The sequence below is a fragment of the Opisthocomus hoazin genome, chromosome 8 (assembly GCF_030867145.1).
Source record: "Opisthocomus hoazin isolate bOpiHoa1 chromosome 8, bOpiHoa1.hap1, whole genome shotgun sequence".
Classification (NCBI taxonomy): Eukaryota; Metazoa; Chordata; class Aves; order Opisthocomiformes; family Opisthocomidae; genus Opisthocomus; species Opisthocomus hoazin.
Genome location: NC_134421.1, coordinates 23,159,274 through 23,177,644, shown reverse-complemented (window position 1 = coordinate 23,177,644; position 18,371 = coordinate 23,159,274). Strand labels below are relative to the sequence as shown.

Genomic DNA, 18,371 nt, shown 5'->3' with positions numbered 1-18,371 from the left:
TCATCCAGAGCATAGGCATTTTGTCTCTCTAATGAAGATATACTAGCAACTCTAAAAACTATTTTGAGATGGATTTTTCTTCCTCGACTATAAGGAACAGAAACTATCCCTTTGCTGCTCATGCATAAATTGGAAATTAGTCTTTGAAAAATGTTACAAAGCTATGGATATTTAAGATGGACCTCACTACAACAAACTGTTCAGATGTTCAGCTAACAAGCACAGTGAATAAACTGAAGCGTATGAATCACAGCAGTCAGTGATTCCCATGAAACAACATGGCAGATGGAGTTTGCAGGCATATAAAGTGAAAGAAAACAGGTGGGATAAAACTCAATTCTCATAGCAGAGGGAACACATCACTTTGCTAAGATTTTAAGAAATCACAAGAAAGAGGAATAAAATTTCAACTCTAGTCCAAACCACTCTAGTTTTATGTCTAGTTTTGAAAAGTACTATAACACAAGAAATGCATACGCTTCTCTTGCAGCTTCAAGTTGTTTACTTAGTTCTGCTATTCGGAGGTCTAATTCTGTAGACTGCTGTTGCTGCTGCTGTAACTCCTGAAGAGTTTGATCTTTGCTTGCTTTAGCATCAAGAATGTCAGCTTCAAGTTTCTGAGATAGAAAAATGAAAAGTTAGAGCCATCATAACACAACCAAAAAAATAAAAATAGCAATAAAAAGCAGAAGTCATCTAGTCTGTGAGTAGCTTTTACTGCAGAAAGTCATTATTGTAGAAAGCAGTCACAATTCTTACAAACTACGTATTTCATTTGTTTGCTATTTATCTTTCATTATTTAGTGCCTGTAAATCTCTTGCTCCCTCAGAAGTGGTAAAACATTCCGATATCATCTTTAAATTGAATGCCAAGCAGCCATTTTACTGCAAAGTAACAGATAAAAAGCAGAAATCTTTAAAAAGACTACCCAAAACCCTTCTACAAATAAAGGCCATACACAGTGCACAGCTCTGGGGCCGGGTTCTCAGCCACCACCAAGTAGCTCCAGTGGTTTCAGATGACTGCTGGTTTACATATCCCAAGAATTCTGCCATTCTTTGTAACAAAAACAGAGACACCAACTACAGCTGTAAAGAAATCCTACAGTCGCCTGGAAGAGGTTTTTCTTGTCTTGTTTTTAGAAGGTACTTGTTCATTTACTCGGGGTATAAAGAACACAGGGCTCTTCAGCAGACAGGCACTGCTTAGACTCTTCAACACACTGGCTGTTTTACAGGCACTTCTGCTTTGATGCAGTGGCCATGAAACAAGAGAGAAGTTTCTCCCAGAAAATTCCTGAGGGCTTTTTGTTTCTACTTTTTTTTTTTTAAATACCATGCATGCAACTGGAATAATCCCAAAGAATGGTGATGACACCAAGATTTTACACAGAATCGCATTCCTGTTGACAGCGTCAACACCCCTGCTTAGTTTCACACTTCAGCTACCAACAACCTCATAAAATGTTGTACAAGCACTGTATTCCTCCCGAGCATTTGTGTCTGTTGGTTACTTGTGAACCTTTAGCAAAAGGACAAAAAATAAAAGCACAAATGAAAGCAGGCAGGAAAAAAAAAAGTCTCCCTCAAACAGATGACACTGCAAAACCAATTCTGCATTGCTCCTAAAATCCCTGTATGATACGGTGTTATGCATCATGAATTTTGACCACCAAGAATGCTTAACAAATATTGAACAAAGGTTAAAGCCCAAACTTAAAAGCTCTCAAGCATTAGGACTAATTCATATCCTTAACTAAAAATATTAGTATGTCAAAACACCAAAAGGTTCTACAAACCTCCTGCCAGAATTACGTGTACTTTAGGAGAAAAACTGATCCCAGAAATGGAATGCAAAACTCAAGATCAAGTTAGAGGAAAAATATTGATGAAAAAAAACCTCAAAAGCCTCTGCAGAAGCCTACTGAAAGACTTTAGAAACAAATTAAACCAGACAGTGTTAACTTGGGCTAACCAATGTAACACATATTCCTCCCTGCTGCCACTTGTAAAGTGTATAAGGTTGAACTTGAAGACTCTAATATTAGGAAGTATTCATGTACCCTCTCATAACACTCTCCAGGTAGCACAGAGGTTGGTAAAAGCACATGTACAGGAAAACGACAGTATAGTGGCAATGTCCTAAGCCTGTCTCCTCTGGGTGATATGCTAGCATGGACGAAGAGGAGAATAGCATTAAAGGGTGGATCAGGAAACACTAGTGAAAAAGAAAACCTCCAAAAGCAGTATTGGCATGATCTTTGAGCACAGCTTTTATCACATACTAACAAACAACGGAGAACATCAATTTCTGTAAGCTCAGATACTGAGTTCAATACAAACCTTAAGCTGTCCCTCCAGCTCTTCAGTCTTCTGTTCTAAATAAAGACATTGCTCTTTGTACTCTTTAAGATTGGCTTCCAGCTGAGCACAGTACTCCTGCTTGTCATTCAGCTTAGCTGTAACCTGACCCAGCTGAACGCTGACCTTATTTAACTCCTGAGGTAAAATAAAAATATGAGGGTTGTTTGTTTTTAAATAACTTACAAAAATGACTAATGTCACATATGCTTTAAATGATCTAATGTGTTCAAATTAAAAAGGAAAATCATGTTACTTTTTCATTCTGAGGGGCAGGAAATTGAGAGGGGAAACACAAACAGGTGCACAAATTTGCTGTTAAACTGACAATATTTCTTTTAAAGCCTCAATATTCCTCTCAAACTTTACAGGCTGTGGGCTATATCTTAACAAAGGTATTTTAAGTTACAAATGGAAGAGGAATTGTAGGTAATAGAAGCACTAGATTCTGCAGTCAGTACAACAGTAACTAGGAAGTAACACTACAAAAACGTTAGAGAAAATTTTTGCTGTTTACATGAAATCAAGCACCACCGAAAAGGAAAGCCAATACCATTGAAACAGTCAGTTCTCTACATACCAGAAATTATTTCAAATCATTTGGTTCAAACAACTTCAACTTCTGCAAGAGACATGAACGCATTTACCTAGTAACCACTATGATGACAGATACATCAAGTTTGTTGCTCTCCATCCAAGACGATTTAATTATTAATTCTCAATTAATAGCTGCAAAAAGACATCTTCTGTTTATAGCAATTAATTACGTTCCCACCCTAAAAAATGGTGCTATGTTAGCATCTGGTGCATGTTTCCATGAAGACCACAGCAGCACTGATTCTAACAATGCAAATATTTCATGGAATGCTTCACTAGGATTAACACACATTAAAACATGCAATTTTAACAACAGTCTTTCTGTTTTTTGTGTCATTCGGTACACAGATAATTTTTTCCGAATACAGGCATCTGATTCTGAACTCATCTGAACCTGCAATAAGAGTCAGGAGTTTTCACTTGTACCCAGTGCATTCTACAATTTTTTCTTCATAACGTACAGGTGAGAATCGCAGTGCATAGCCCAATAGGACAGCTCAGATTCTGAACCATAATACTACAGTGAGGAGTGGATTCACAAGTAAATTCTTTACATCGCCAAATATATCTGATCCGGATTACAGCAAAATGAACTGGATACCTATCACATGGTTAAAATATCCTGAATGATGACTTCCAAATGCATATTCACATGTCTATTTAGTTTCTAAACAGACTATTCTTAGGTTTTTAAGTAGTTTTTAGTTAACATAGAAACTTTATAAGGTGCTTATAACCTGTTGCTTATCTTGCAGTGCATGCTGGGCAGTGTCCAGATGATTCTGGAGATCTGCTCTTTGAGCAGCTTTTGATGCTTCTGCTGATAGCAGCAATTCAGTCTTTGCTTTTACCTGAAATACAAGTTGTATTTCACTAAAACATCTATTTTACCATAGCTCATTCAAAATTTTTATACTTATCAGTAAGTTTAATAGTAAAATTAGTACTTTACATGTGCTACTTCAAAAAGAAAAGGAAGAAAGATTTTCAAGGTTTAGAAAAATATCCAGACTTTAAGGAGCAGCTAGTTCTTACTTTGACCTAAAAAAACAGACAAACAGAAAAAAAAAAACCCACCAGTCCCACTCATCTTCTATTCTAGGAAAATATTTTCACTTACAAACAAGGAGCAACGGGATAGACACTGCATTCACACCCATGCATACCTTCATAACCTCAGATGACATGCACGTTTGAGGATCTCCAAAATTTTTAAAAGCAAAAAGAGGAAGAAAAAACGAAAATACGCTTCCACACGCATTACTATCTTTCCCTGTTCCTACCTGTCTGTCAGGGAGCAAGCCCCTTTCCTTCCAAATATCCAGTAAGCAAAATTTAGAAGGTGAGTATGAATGGTGTTGGTGCAGAGAGGAATTATTCAGGGTCACCTGCTATTGTGGTTTACTATTTGTCTCCCTAATAGAAATGCTGTTCTCTGAAGACTGTAAGGAAGCTCGCACTGCCTTAAATAGCAGTTGCAACAGTCCATTGATTATTCAGTTTTACCTCTAAGGTCTTGGTGAAAAAAACAGTCCAGGTATCGCAGCGAAGCTCAGTAAAAACATCACAAAGCTGTATCAGAAGAAGTTCCCAGGCCTGTTTGGAAACTGAGTAACACTAATTCTAAAGACATCGCAGTGTACTAATCCAACAACTACAGTACTAGATGCTCCAAGTGTATCGATGCAAGAACATAATAGTTGCCAAACTTCTGATCAAGTGTTATTTATTCTTTGGGATAGCTGAAAGCAATTCGATCTTCTAGCTTAAGCAGCACTTCACAGCAGGAGAGTCCGCTTTGAGTCCATACTGGGGTATTTCCTTGTTTCATAAATTAGACTGACAACAAGGTGGCCTGCAGCTTTTTTTGTTTTATTTTTGACAAAAGATGCCAGCATAGGAAAATTCTAGGCAACAACAAGACCTTAATGATTTGACAGACTTTCACTCCGGTGCACGGAATCCAGAACTGGTAAGAGCAGGGGTTTGGATGGCTAATCATTACAAATGCAACAACAGACGCTTGAGGACAGATTTTCCCAACTTAATTCTGAACTCTGGTGGTTTTTAATTAAAAAAGTAACACTTGCCATCTATCGCTATTCTGAATCCACTTACATTTTCCTCAGATTTATCTGCCTTATTCTACTTCATTTGCCTGTTAGTAAAAACATGCAATTTTTCCCAAATTACTTTATACTTTCTCTGGAGAGAATAGAGAAATCACAAGCAGGTTTTATCACCACCAGACAGTACAGAGTGCCATTACCTGCACATCAAGCTGTGATACTTTCTCTTTACTTTCATTTAGCTGGCTGGTTAGTTCAGTGATGTTTGCTTCCAGGGAAAGCACACGGTCTTGAGCAGCTCTTAGATGTGCCTTTTGCTCCTGCACTTGCTCATGCAAATTCTCTTGGGCTTGTTTATGACTTTCTGATTGATTCTTCAGCTTTTCTGTCAGCTGAGTTACCTGCAGTGAAAAAAAAAAAAAAAAAAAAAAAAGAGGTAAGCAGAAGAGAAGGGTGGAACAGCACGTCCACAGAAGACTTAAATCTTTCGAATTTCAGCATGTCTTGTCATGGTTTTGGAGACTCCACACTGTCACATTTCTTTTTCTGAACTATTACAGTAAAGCTATATTGTACACAATACCAGATTTGAAGCAGGATACCAGTTAAAAATGGAAGCAAAAGAGACTTGTCAATCTGGCTTTACAGTAACAAAAACAAAATACTAAAGAGACAACAGATACAGGCTAAACTGAATTTCGGTGTTGAAAGCCAGAATTAAACCTCTTTTTAAAATAAGAGAAACAAACATGTATGTGTATCCAAAAATTATTTGTAAGCACACATTACCAGCATATGTACATAGGAAACCTCTAGGAATTCCTTCCTCTATGATGATAGCAAGGAAGTCATCAAAACACAAGTCCTGTGAAATTTACACTGAGATCTTTAAAGTAAGTGTCAAAAACTGAGCAAAGCACAGAAAAGATCATTGCCATATCTGATGAGACAGAAAAAAGGAAACAAGATTCAATAATCAGTATGAGAGAAAAGAAACAAGTCTCCAAGTTCTTACCTGTATTTGCAATGCATGGTTTTTCTCCTGTAGCTGGTTAAGAACTGCTGTTTCTCCTTCACCAGCTTGAATTTTTGCATATAAATCCTCTCTTTCCTTTTCTAGCAAAGAGATGTTTTCCTTGCTTTTTTGAAGCAAAGCCTCAAGATTTTGAATTTTTTGGTCCTTATCTCCAATCTGTCGTAGTACTTGCTCCAAATCATTCTAGAAAATCGCATAATAGCTTCCTTAATTACAGGGACCTTAGAAGTTATTCCTAATGCATAAAATGTTGGATAAATATATTAAACACTCTCTGTCTATTCTGTTCCAGGTTTACAAGTTAATTTACTGAACCTAATATATGTCATGCAAGCCACTTTCACAGAGAAGACACACTGAAAATAACGACATCCTGAAACGCACTGTCACATACAGATACATAGCTACATTACCTGGGCTTCTCGTAGTTTTGCTGTAGTACTTTGCTGAAGTGTCTGCTGTTCCTGGTGCTGCTGTTTTGCCTTATCTAATTGATGTTGCAGTTCTGTGAAGTTTGCTGCTTTTTCCTTTAGCTGAAATAAAAAAACCCAAACAAAAACAAACAAAAACCAAACAAACAGAAAAACAGATTAATGAGTGAACGAGCACCATTCAGTATGCCAATAGCGCTCAGTGTTCATTCTAATGCTAAAAGGTTTTACTATAAACATGAATATTGGTATAAAAGTAAAAGTGCGTGATGCTAGTTAAAGAATCAAAATCTAACCAAGCATTCATTACTATTAATAGGTGAGAGTCTGTATGACAAGTGAGAACTATGACACAACTCAGACATATACGTATTTTAGCTCTCAAAAATCTAAAATGTAAGAGATTTTTAGTACGTTTTTTTCAACAGTCGTTAAGATATAACATGACTGATAATACACATACCTGTAACACAACATTATTATTATTATTATTAGCAGTTTTAGTAGCAATTTCAGTTTAGCAATATCTCCACTTCTATACTGGTCACGGCTTTGCAGATTAGCTACAAAAAAGCTTTTAAAGCTTTGACAACATACCACTCAGGTATTTGGCCAATCCTGATAGAAGCAGTAGAAAATCAGCAACATATACAAGATGCTCATTGAACTAAGTATAAATTAATAAAACAAGTGATTTCTACCCATCCACCCCACACAGGTTATTAACTATCAATGACCTGCTGTGTGATGTTCACTTTTTCTTCATGTAGGGCTTTATCTCACAAAAATATATACACACAAAACTTTACCCATATCAGCCTAGGGGCACCTAAATAATTTTTTTTATAAGATCCTTAGACAATGCTAGTAAGTACAAAAAGCACATCTTTTATTCACCTACAAAGCACCATGAACATACATGCATCTGGTGAGCATTTAGCCTTACAAAATCCGTAATGCAAGTGGCATTTTGGCAGATTTTCACAATTTTACTGTAAGACTTTAACAGTGTTAGTCAAATAAAATTCCCATAAGGACAAACTTTATAAACCACAACATCACAACAAGTGTACACAGGCTGCTACCAGAATCAGAGCAAACCAGAGTCTGCATAAGAGCCCTTACCTGCTCCTCAGCACGAGAAAGTTTTAACTGCAGATCCGCCACCTGCTGCTCTTTGTCCATCAGTTTCTCACCAGAGAGCTGCCGTTGCTCCTTCAGCCGTCCATGCGCTTCCCCCAGCTGGCGCTCGGTTTCTAGAAGTTTACTGTGCAACTGGACCAAAAAACAAAAAACAAATCTTTCATTTTTTCAGCCATTCTTTAGCCAACAGCACTGTATTTTAGACACGTTTTCTGCAATGTTTACCCTAAATTTCCACAACCCTGAGTAAAACAGCTACATGAGTTCCTGAAGTCATGTACGCACATCATAAACCTCAGAAACACAAATCATGTCAAGGACCAGCATCAACTGCACAAGCTCGAAAATGTATTCAAAAAAAGTAGGTTGGAGGGACTCAGAAACACCCTCATTCATCTACAGAAGCCCTTCAACACCAGTTACAGAGATTTTATAGAAACACAAAGAGGGCAATCCTTCCAAGACATAATGACTATTGTGTAAAACAGCGATGCTGAGAGCAATCTCATCTTAGACAGAGCATGCCCTCACTGCTGCAGATCCAGTGCCTGAAGCACCGTGCCTTCACCTGCTCCGCTGGCTCCCACAACATACTGTTCGGCACTGCTAGACTAGTCAGAGCATGATTTTTAGCTGGATCTGGCTACATCAGCGGCATTCATTCTCTGCAGAGAAGAGCTAAGTGAAGCTTCAATGCAGGGTGCAGAGTAACCTTGCTGGCTTACAGCCCAGCACCTCCCAGCAGCAGAGAGCAAGCAAGGGGCTGCGCTCTTCCAGTTGGACACAAGCCTGCCTCATCATTTTGTTAGTCATCAAAAGCAGTACTGCACCATCTTCCAAGTGCAAGACTGGCCTTTTACTATTCACTGTTCTAAAAAGCTCTGTCTATAAACCCAGCTGTACTTCTCTTTGAAACTGCCACTATAGGCCCGGGGTTACCTCCTGCCTACTTCTACATGAATACATTCACAGATACACAAATGAACTTTCAGCTCCATGCAAAAACAGAGAATGCATCAGACTTTGCAGCACAGCAAGAACTTTCTACAGGTATTAGGATGAATGAAGCCTGCTTCCCTATGAATCCATGTCCAAGACCCTTGAACCATTCACCTTTTAACTCCAGGCCCTCCCTTCGATATCCCTAAACCTTTCTCACGCTTCCCTCCAATTCCTGCCAATATCTAGGCAAAAGGCAGCACAATCTTGCTGCTCATTGCAAGCTACCACTTGTTGACGACCTGGCTGCCTAGCGGGACAGAAAAACAAACAGTGGTTTTGATAACATTAAACCTTCCCCCCAGGCACTGAGGGGGTGAGGCATGAACATCAGTCTTTCTCCTTTACCCAGCTGCCTGTTTCCACAAGAATTTAACACTGAAGAACCAAACGCTGAAGACCTTTGGGCCTTCTGTCAAAATCTGGCTAAAGTTATCAAATAATGCGAAAGTTACAGGGGATGGAGACAGGGAAACAAATGTATCTATGCCTTATTTTCCTACGAAACCAAGCCAAATTATTTGTTTATATGTCCACAACCATAAAAAACCATGAATGAAAAGCTGTTCTGCCTGTGGCCAAGACGCTGACTGCTAACTGTGACTGCACACTTAAGAGAAAGGTAGGAGAAGAGAAAGGGCAGGTGGAGGAAAACGACCATAATTTCTCCTTCAGTAATCAAGAACTTTTGTCTTTTTCTGCAGGAAACACTAAATTATTAATACTTCCCCCTTGTTAAAAATATGAACAAGAGCTGGAGGAAAAAAACCTAATGAAGCAAGGGTGCAACAAGATAACTATTACAACTATTCACGGCTACGTTGATACTGGGAGAGAATACTTGGAAAGGGGGAAATCAGCAAGCAATATTTGACAAAAGTCACTTTTTGTTACAGGCAGAGCTGAGTATTTTTGAAGGACTTCAAGACTGACTTTAAGTAAACAGAACCATATAATCCAGGATTAACCTATGTTACAGAATCACACAAAAAATATTTAGACTTTCAAACATACAACCACATAGATTCAAATTTTCTCATCAACAACAGTATTTATTAGCAATTAACATTTCTTCAGGACTGAAGGAGTCCATATTTTCTTCTTTTACCCTCTTCCTATTGTTGTGCTTGAACCAACATATCACTGAAGTTTCCTTCCATTGTGAAGATCACTTCCTTCACATCACCCAAATTCTAAAATATACTAACTTCAGCAGGCATGCATCCGTTCAAATAAGTTATAAGAAGATGGCAAGGATTCTTTGAAAATGTGATTTGACTAAACAACTATACAAATACCTTCAAAAGCAGCATTGATAGTGTCAACATAAGCTATTGGACTACTTATATAAAAAGACAATTCTATTGAAGTATAAGTGAACAAACACAAGAAATTTAGTCTTTTCATGACAATAGTAACTGAAGTCTGGAGGGAGAGAGAGGAAGACAAGTTTTTGCTTGGCTTTAATTTTATTTTATACCATGTATGAAGGGCTTTTTTCTTCCGCTATTCTTCTACGATACAATTCTAAAATGCCTCCTGAGATCCAGCAGCTTGCTCAGGTTTTCTTCCTTAGACTGTCTTCCATCCCAATGGTATCACCAGAGAATGTGTGATGCCTCCGTTTCCTTTCATAGGAATTCATTCAGTAATGCATTATTCACCTTCTTCCTCCTTCATTTTCCCACCCCAAAAATCCTTCCTGAAAATGCCCTCTCAGGTGGAAGCCAGATTTCAGCTCAGCCTCCTGGCTGTGCTTCTGAAGCTTGTACACACGTTGCCTAGGCAGACTGAGCCAGTTCTACCAGCTGAGGATTCCTAAGCAGATAACTAATATTATTACCTTCCCTCCCCCTAACAGAAGACTGATGGGAGAGAGAAAGTCATTCTGGAGACATTATACATACATAAATGAAGTTTTGCCAAGCCACAGTTCTTCAAGATAAACTCTATACATGCAGCTTGCAACCTAATCTACTTCAGATTTGACAAAGGGCTGAAAATTGAGAAACATTCACTTAAAACTGATCAAGCTTTATCACAAGGTTAAAATGAAGTAAGTCATACTAACAAAAACAGACTATTTTTTCCATCTTAGGACTAGACACGATTCCCGATGCACAAATATTTCTCCAGTCTAACACACTACTCCCCAAGAGACTAGACAAAATAGAGTTCAATCAACCTCAAACATCAGTATGCTCAGTGTTATACAAAAGTCCTGCTTCCATAACTCATTGGACACAGCAGAATGATCCATAAATGGTGGGGGGACATATGCTCTGGGTGTTGTCATAGCTATCAGCAACATAAAGAGAAGGTGTTTGTGGAGAGACACAAAGGAAGCAATATTAAGACTTCATGTTATCCCTGCTTTTCACAGTATTCCCTACTGTATTCACTATTCAATTCTAAAGCAAATCAAGCATTTTTCAGTTCTAATGTAAAACAAAGATTCACTTTTCTCACAGTTCCTATAGAGTAGTAAAATTATTAATAGAAGCAAAACTACTTCTGATACTCTACCTGAAATTGTTTTTCTCATGACCTGAAATTATTATAGCTTCATCTACCTTACTGAACCAGAATAAATAACCTTGCTGACTTCTACGGATTTGTCTATTACCATATTTGTCATGGAAACTCAACATTCTGGGTTGCTCTCTCCTTTGACAATATTTCCCTTATTTCAGGGAATGCATCAAGAAAAAAAGGAGAGGGGAAAAACTGTAGGATGACAGAGGAGTTCGTTTAACACTGTAAGAGAAAAAGAGTGGACAAAAAAAACTATTGCAGATCAGCTAAAGCCTTTTTTATTCACGTACAAAAAAGTCAAGTCAGATCTTGAGAAATAAGCTCCTAAATTTATGCTCATTCAACCTTAATCTTCAAAACTGAAATTATAAAGATAGTTCTAAAAAGAGATGTTTCCCTTTCAGAAAAAGGGGAATTATACTACTGATAGGTATTACATTAGCTTTCCCAGAAATAAAAAAGTGGAAAGGTGGTTAGATTTTGCTGAGTTTGATTGTGACACAGGGGCTACAATTATGCTCATTTGCCCCTGACAAGAGTTTGGACCTACTAAAATGACTGAGAGGTAATGGCAAACAAATACCAAAGAATTTCTGCACTCTTGTCACAGCCTCTTGTTCTTGCCTGTTCTTTTGTTTACCTCTCTAAGGGGAAGAGGTGACTGTATTTATTCTCTGCAGTGTTAGGAAGAATGCTTTATATTTATTCAAATACCAGCTCACTTTATATTTATTCCAATACAAGTACTAATTAGTTACTCCCCTTCAATAAGCAAATGCAAATACAGGTGCACAAAAAATATTCATGCATAGTTTAAAAAACCTTAATGGGATGGTTTAAGAAACCATCCCAATAGGATGGTCTAGGAGGCTGAAGGAAACTTACCTGACTGAGCTCGCTTTGGAGTTGCAGGCTATGCTGCTCTTTTTCCTCCCTCTGCTGCTGGAGCTGTTTACACTCCGCCTTGAGATGCTGGTACTTTGTCTCTACTTCGGACAACTCTTCTTTAAGTTTCTGGCTTGCTTCCCCCTTCTCACTTAGCTCTGTCTGTAATCTCTGTATGGAGGCTTCAGATGCAGACAGCTTTGCCTGAAGCTGTTGGCAGTCCAGGTCCTTCTGGTGAAAGCTTGCCTGCACGTTCTTCTTACTCACAGACACTTCATTGTGTCTTTCTTCTAGCTGGGCGTAGTCCTGTTCTTTCTTCAGCAGCTTCTCAGTCAGACTCTACGAAGAGAGTTACACTGCAATTCAGTTGCAATTCTGCTTACAGCTGTTCAATGCATTATTCAAATTTCTTCTCAGTTGTTGATGCCAAACAGTGAAGAACTTGCTCAAAAACATTAATAAAGAAAATATTGACCTCTATGTCATATTACACAAGTGAATTCTGGAGCCCATACAGCACACAGTTTCAACTGGAAATACTGTTTTTCATGTTCTCACAGAAATCCACTTCCTCTTGCTGAGAACACCACACAAACTCTATTTCTGTGTCCTGAAGACTAATTTGCTTCCCCTGAACGTTCAAATTCTAGGTTATTACAACTGCACTTGCTTGGGAAAAGCTGAAATAGGAATTTGAGTTATCAGCATACAGAAGAAGTTTTCAAGTATCACTGTCCTTCACACAGTTCCCTAAGCAAGAACATTCGTGTTTTAATTCCTGCCTCATCCTGTGGAGTCATCACGCTGATCATTTTTAGAAGTATCCTAATTTTGCCCTGTCACTACGCTTACAACATGATCTGCTAGCCAAAATTATGGAAGAGAACCTGTGAAAACCAATAAAATCTGTGATGTTGAATCTCAGAATGAAACACTCATGATTTCACCTTCATTTTAGAAGATTATGTTTTTACATCTTCATTCACACCATCTAATTTCCTTCATACGAATCAGTTCAAAGAAGACGGTTGCTTTGAGTTTGAAAACACTAAAAATTGAGATTCCCTAAAGAAAAGACATGAACAGCACTGAGTGTCAGATTTTTCTTACCACATTAACAGCAAATATTGCAGGGTCTAAGCTCATACTATCAAATCTACACACTGAGACAAAACTGGAAAAAAATTATTTACAGATAATTTTCAGCTATTACATACTTTTTATCAAATTGCATAGATTAAATATCTTAATGTACAAGATATAATTCCAGAAAGTTTAGGTTTTCCCCCAAGCTCAGCTGAGGCACTAACTAGAATTTCACAGCTCTCCAAGCAGGACAAAGAAGCCACGAGAACCATTTCGATTTTCCAGTAGCACTTTTTGAAGCACAGAAATATATTTGCATGGAGACCCTGTTCATCATCCAACCCAAGTAATTCATCCCGTCTTCCTGAAATGTACCAGCACGTTCCACTGATTGCAGCATCTTACCAATACCTATCCAAGTGGAGCATTTCTATGCACACCTATTAAATGTTTGTGTTCTTCCTGCAGTTTCAGTGACTACTGTATTCTCTAGCAATCCCTTCAACTAAAATACAGAAAAATAAAGAACACTTCTAGCATGTCGGCACGAAAACATGCCAACAGTGAGTTCAATCTTCTGTAGCAAAACTTCAGACAGTTCTGCAACTTTCAAATAACACTGCTCCAAAGATAAGATAGTCAGTGCTGCAATTCTAGCTATGCTGGGCATCTTAGCAGTGCACTTCTGCGCAGTATCCAGGGATGAAACCTGTTTTGTCAGAAGAAAAAGCTGTAAAACTATTCAAATAAGTTGACCAGTTTTGTTCTCTACAAATTTTCACAGATGATGACCATATTAGTCATTACGACCATATACAGACACGTATATTTTACAATCATAATAAAATAAACAGAAGAATCTATAAAAAAGAGGGAGGTTAGAAAACAAGCAGTCTTGCAAATGACAACTCTAGCAGCTCAGCAACCCATGAGAGAACAAATATAATGCCCTATGCGTCCGTTTAATAAAATACATACTTTCTAAAGCATACAACTAAGGCAAAATTTCAAGGCTAAAGTTTGATTATTGAACTCTAGCCCTTCAGTAATATATTTCAAAATGTTTCTTGAAAAATAAAACAACCTGTTGCTGTTACAGGTATGCATATATAAAATGCAGGGATAGAGCACGTAAAGGATGTACTGAGGCCAGGTGCCATCTTTACCCTCCTGAAGTCAGTGGCAAGGCTCCCACCGCTTACATTTTTTACATATTTCACCCTCATAATATAAAATAAAGTATCAATTCCCTTATCATTAAAGAGAAATGACCAGGCAGGATCATCAACGTTCATACTGAATAATGTTCCTGAAATACCAACACACCGCAGAACCTTCTTCATCACAGCTGGGCAAGTTAGAGCTAAGGTATTAATCTTGCTACTGTTTCCTAACTAGATCCACACGTCACATGTAAAACTCCTATGAGCTACTTTATGTAGAGTCAGCACAGGGCACTACATTAAATTTTCAAGTAAGGTGGGGGGGGGGGGGGGCAGGGAAGGAAAAAAGAAAGAGAAATAGTTACTGTTATCTTGAAGCAGACTGAGACTCTGTAAAGCCTTCAGGAATGCTATGTAAAACAAAAAAGAAGCAAAGCCTCTCCACCACCACCTTACAAGCTATCCAACGGACAGCCAAGGCCAGCAGCTACTCACAGCTGGAGATGCCGCTCCACATCCTGCACTACTTCTCTTCCTCCCTGGTCTGGCGATCAATACAACAACCAACACCGGTGTTCAACGCCACTGCCCCCGGCAGCTGAACACCCTTCTGCAGTCAGGAACGGCCAGACCGAGCCGCAAACAGCCACTGCTGCTTTCGTGGGGGAAGAGCTGGGTTTGCCCCACAGCCTGCTACCTCCACATGTGACTGGAGCCCAGGAGCAGACTTGAGGCCACAGAGCTGCCACGCTATGGTCATTCAGGTTGTCTCAGTGGACCCAGCAGTGTTTTCTACCTGGATGCACATCCTGGCTGCATCCCAGATATATAACGAGACATTTGGGGCACACATGAGCTACCTCTCTTCCCCAAGCTTTGATTTCCACACAAAAGAAAGAGGGAATGACAGTATGTCACAGCAACCAACAAAGGGCCCTGAGTCTTCAAAACTCACAAGATACAAGGGGAAACACCACATCGATCCCTTCTTTCATAATTATTCCTTGGAAAAACACACATAATAGATTAGTAGTGACAGTGGCCAGGCATTAAGGAACAAACTCTGTGGTCACTGATGGAACTTCAGAATAGTTACATCAACAGAAGGTTAGAAACTAAGCATTTTTCCCTGTAGATAATGCATCACAGTTTTCCTAAAAGAAAACAAACAAAAACCCACACACACAATGGGTTTAGAATTATAGCAAGTCTTATACTTCAGAGAATATGCTGGGTTTACACACTAGATCTCTTCTGGGCTACAGGGCATTACTGGCCGCTGCAAGACAAACCAACCTCCATAATTACAGCGCTTTATAAAAGAAGGAAAGGCAGTTCCTGCTGGTCTCAGAGAACTGATCTTAACTACTTGTCACCTGCTCTTCTCAGTATAACTCCTGAAAATGTAAGAAACAGCTTGCTTGCTTGAGTTTGTACATGAGCTTGAAAAACTCTGTGTCAATGCACAGAAATCTCTCCCCGCATTGCCATGGAATTATAAATGGATGTACATATCAAAATGCAATATATTCTATCCTGCATTAATAGCTTCTCCCTCCGCCTTGACAGCTTCTTCAAGAATGGCAAACTGTTCGAAGTGGGAGCAATTTCTGTTATTTGGGAAGCTAGTCTTACCTCTTCCAATTCTAGGTCCAAGTCCTCCAGGGCCAAAATTTCTTGGCCAGCATACCATTCTTAAGGACCTCGCCTTTCAAAAAGCTGCACAAAGAGGTGGCTGTAAACTGCTTTAAGCCACTGAAACTGAAAGAGGGAAAGTAGCTTGCTGCTGCTTCTCTTCTTCCTAGTTCTCAAGGGGCATTAACCTGACATAGCAGAGGACTGCCTCTTAAAGTATGGTTATCGTATGCATGAATCTGTTTCACTGCACACTGTTAACGGAATAGCAATATATTCAGGCAAGGGCTCTATACTGTACAGCAATAATTTTGCCAAAAGCTTGATTCAGTGTTGCTGGTCTGTGGAAAAGTACAGCATGATAATTCTCACCATCTCAGTTCTGCTCCTGATTTAATGAGCCAAACCAAGAGTCATTCTACTAAAGGCAAGGGTAATTTACTGAATTTTAATTGCTCTTTCTTATATTCTTTGCAAACACTGCTTTAATATTAGATTACATTAAACAGACACTGCTTGATCTCTGTCCTTTCCTATTTTTCAAGACCAACAACTTTGCTGGAAAACACACATCTGTAATGTGTACAGTTCATACACAGTGTTACATATACACGCAACAAAAAGCAGCGCACTTCTTTCTCCTTGTCTCCTTTCCTCCCTTACCTCCATTTATTACCCCACAACACATGCTTTCTTAACGCAAGTACAAAATGCAGCAAGCTCAAAGGGCTTTGATAAAAACTCTCAAGGAATACTTATAACCTGAGAAGCTTCTGAAGTTTATTTCCATTTTCTACTGTTCATGATTGACAAACGGCCAAAAAATATGATGGGAGTACAACCTAAAAGCTAAGAAACTGGAAAACCAATGACGAGAGCTCAAAATGTTTTCTGAATTATGATTTTTAGGCAGACATAATATTTTAAAGCGTACTGCTTTTTTCTTTTAATATGTAAGATGGCAATACTGGTTAATGATAGGTAAGTATAACCTGCAGCAATTAGAAACCTGCAATCATAACAACCCTGAGGATTTCAGTTGTAACACACTGATGATAGTTAAAATACAGTGTTTGCTTGTACATTACGATATCCCTTGTGTTAAGCAAAACGGCAAAGGAATTCTCAACTTCTGCAACACCAAGAAGTGTTTTGTCACAGTCTTCAGGGCTTCCCAAGCAATGTGTGATGCGTTTCCATTTTAATGTGAACTGACAAGCATAGGAAACAACAGCATTCTCACCTGGTTTTTCTGTTCTAGCTCTTTGACTGAACTTTGAAGTTTTTGCAGCTCCTGAACATACACAGCTACCTCCTGAGGTCCTTTGGCAAGTTCAGCTCTTAACTGGTTAATGGTAGCCTGAACAGACAAACAGAAAAGTCCACATTTAAAACAACACTTTGCATGCATAACCCAAGAAAGGCAAGATGTCTGGGAGCAAAATAAAAAGTATCTTGTATACAAATAAACAGCTTAAGAAAAAAAATCACTCGCAAACTAATCTCAGAGCACCATCAGCTACAGAAGCGCCACAGAGTGTAATTTCCCACCTGCAATTCATCCTTGTCATTTTTTCCTGAAGACAAAAATTGGCCCCAAGCCAACAGGTTGAGCCAGGCTGAGCCCACAAGCGATGAAAATCACAACAGATTATCCATTAACTGTTATCACAGTTCTAGCTCAGGGTGAAACCCTCCCAAGTCATTGAAGTTACACACCCACAATCTTTGCCTCCCTGGTAAGGGAAATGTACTGGAAAAGGCACTAGAAGCGAGTCTGGCATTTGATGCAGACTTGGTGTGTGACTTTTGGACACATCAACCCTGCAGGTCAGCATAATCAGGGGAACAATACAACTCCGTTAAAGAGGATTAGTACAAAACAGAATATATCAACGACTGCAGAGTATTTGAATACAGTAATGGAAGCAAACACTTTCGACGGGTAACAGTGACTGCCCTAAAGCATACTGTGTATGAACGCACTCACTTTGAATACCCTATATAATAGTGACCTTTTTAAAGGAGTGTTCTTTCGTATTGTTCTCATAACCACAGATTTCAGCACAAAGGTATAAATACTGAATTCAAGAACGAATTAAAGCAGAAGTAGTAGACAATAAAAATACTATTTACAACATTCTCACAGAAAAAGGAAGACCAAAGAGAACATATGAACGCATTACGTGCCTACATATAGTTATTAATTCTGACTTTCCTTAATGCTGTGCTTTACAAGGCTGTTTCATCACAGAGCTGTTAGGTAAAACACATCCTGGGATCTGTCTTAAGCAGACAAACATTCCAGGATGTTGTCAGAAAACAGAGTATGGGTATTTGACCAGTGAGAGAATATAATGCAGAAAACATGCAGAAGCTTAAGGACACCACTGCAGCCTTTCAAACTAGAACTATAATTTAGATGCATAAA

At 38.7% G+C, this 18,371-nt stretch overlaps 1 protein-coding gene across 2 annotated transcripts in view; it reads right to left on the bottom strand.

Moving 5' to 3' along the window:
- The window catches only part of EEA1 (early endosome antigen 1), a 75,883-nt gene that overhangs the window by 24,535 nt on the left and 32,977 nt on the right, over nt 1-18,371 (bottom strand). For both annotated transcript variants that reach the window (XM_075427772.1, XM_075427773.1), the window contains 9 exons: nt 17,184-17,300; nt 12,057-12,395; nt 7,620-7,769; nt 6,477-6,596; nt 6,043-6,246; nt 5,228-5,428; nt 3,696-3,809; nt 2,344-2,499; nt 478-617 (listed from right to left, as the gene is read on the bottom strand). In XM_075427772.1, the coding sequence (XP_075283887.1) occupies nt 478-617; nt 2,344-2,499; nt 3,696-3,809; nt 5,228-5,428; nt 6,043-6,246; nt 6,477-6,596; nt 7,620-7,769; nt 12,057-12,395; nt 17,184-17,300 (1,541 nt within the window). The remainder of the gene's footprint in view (nt 1-477; nt 618-2,343; nt 2,500-3,695; nt 3,810-5,227; nt 5,429-6,042; nt 6,247-6,476; nt 6,597-7,619; nt 7,770-12,056; nt 12,396-17,183; nt 17,301-18,371) is intronic.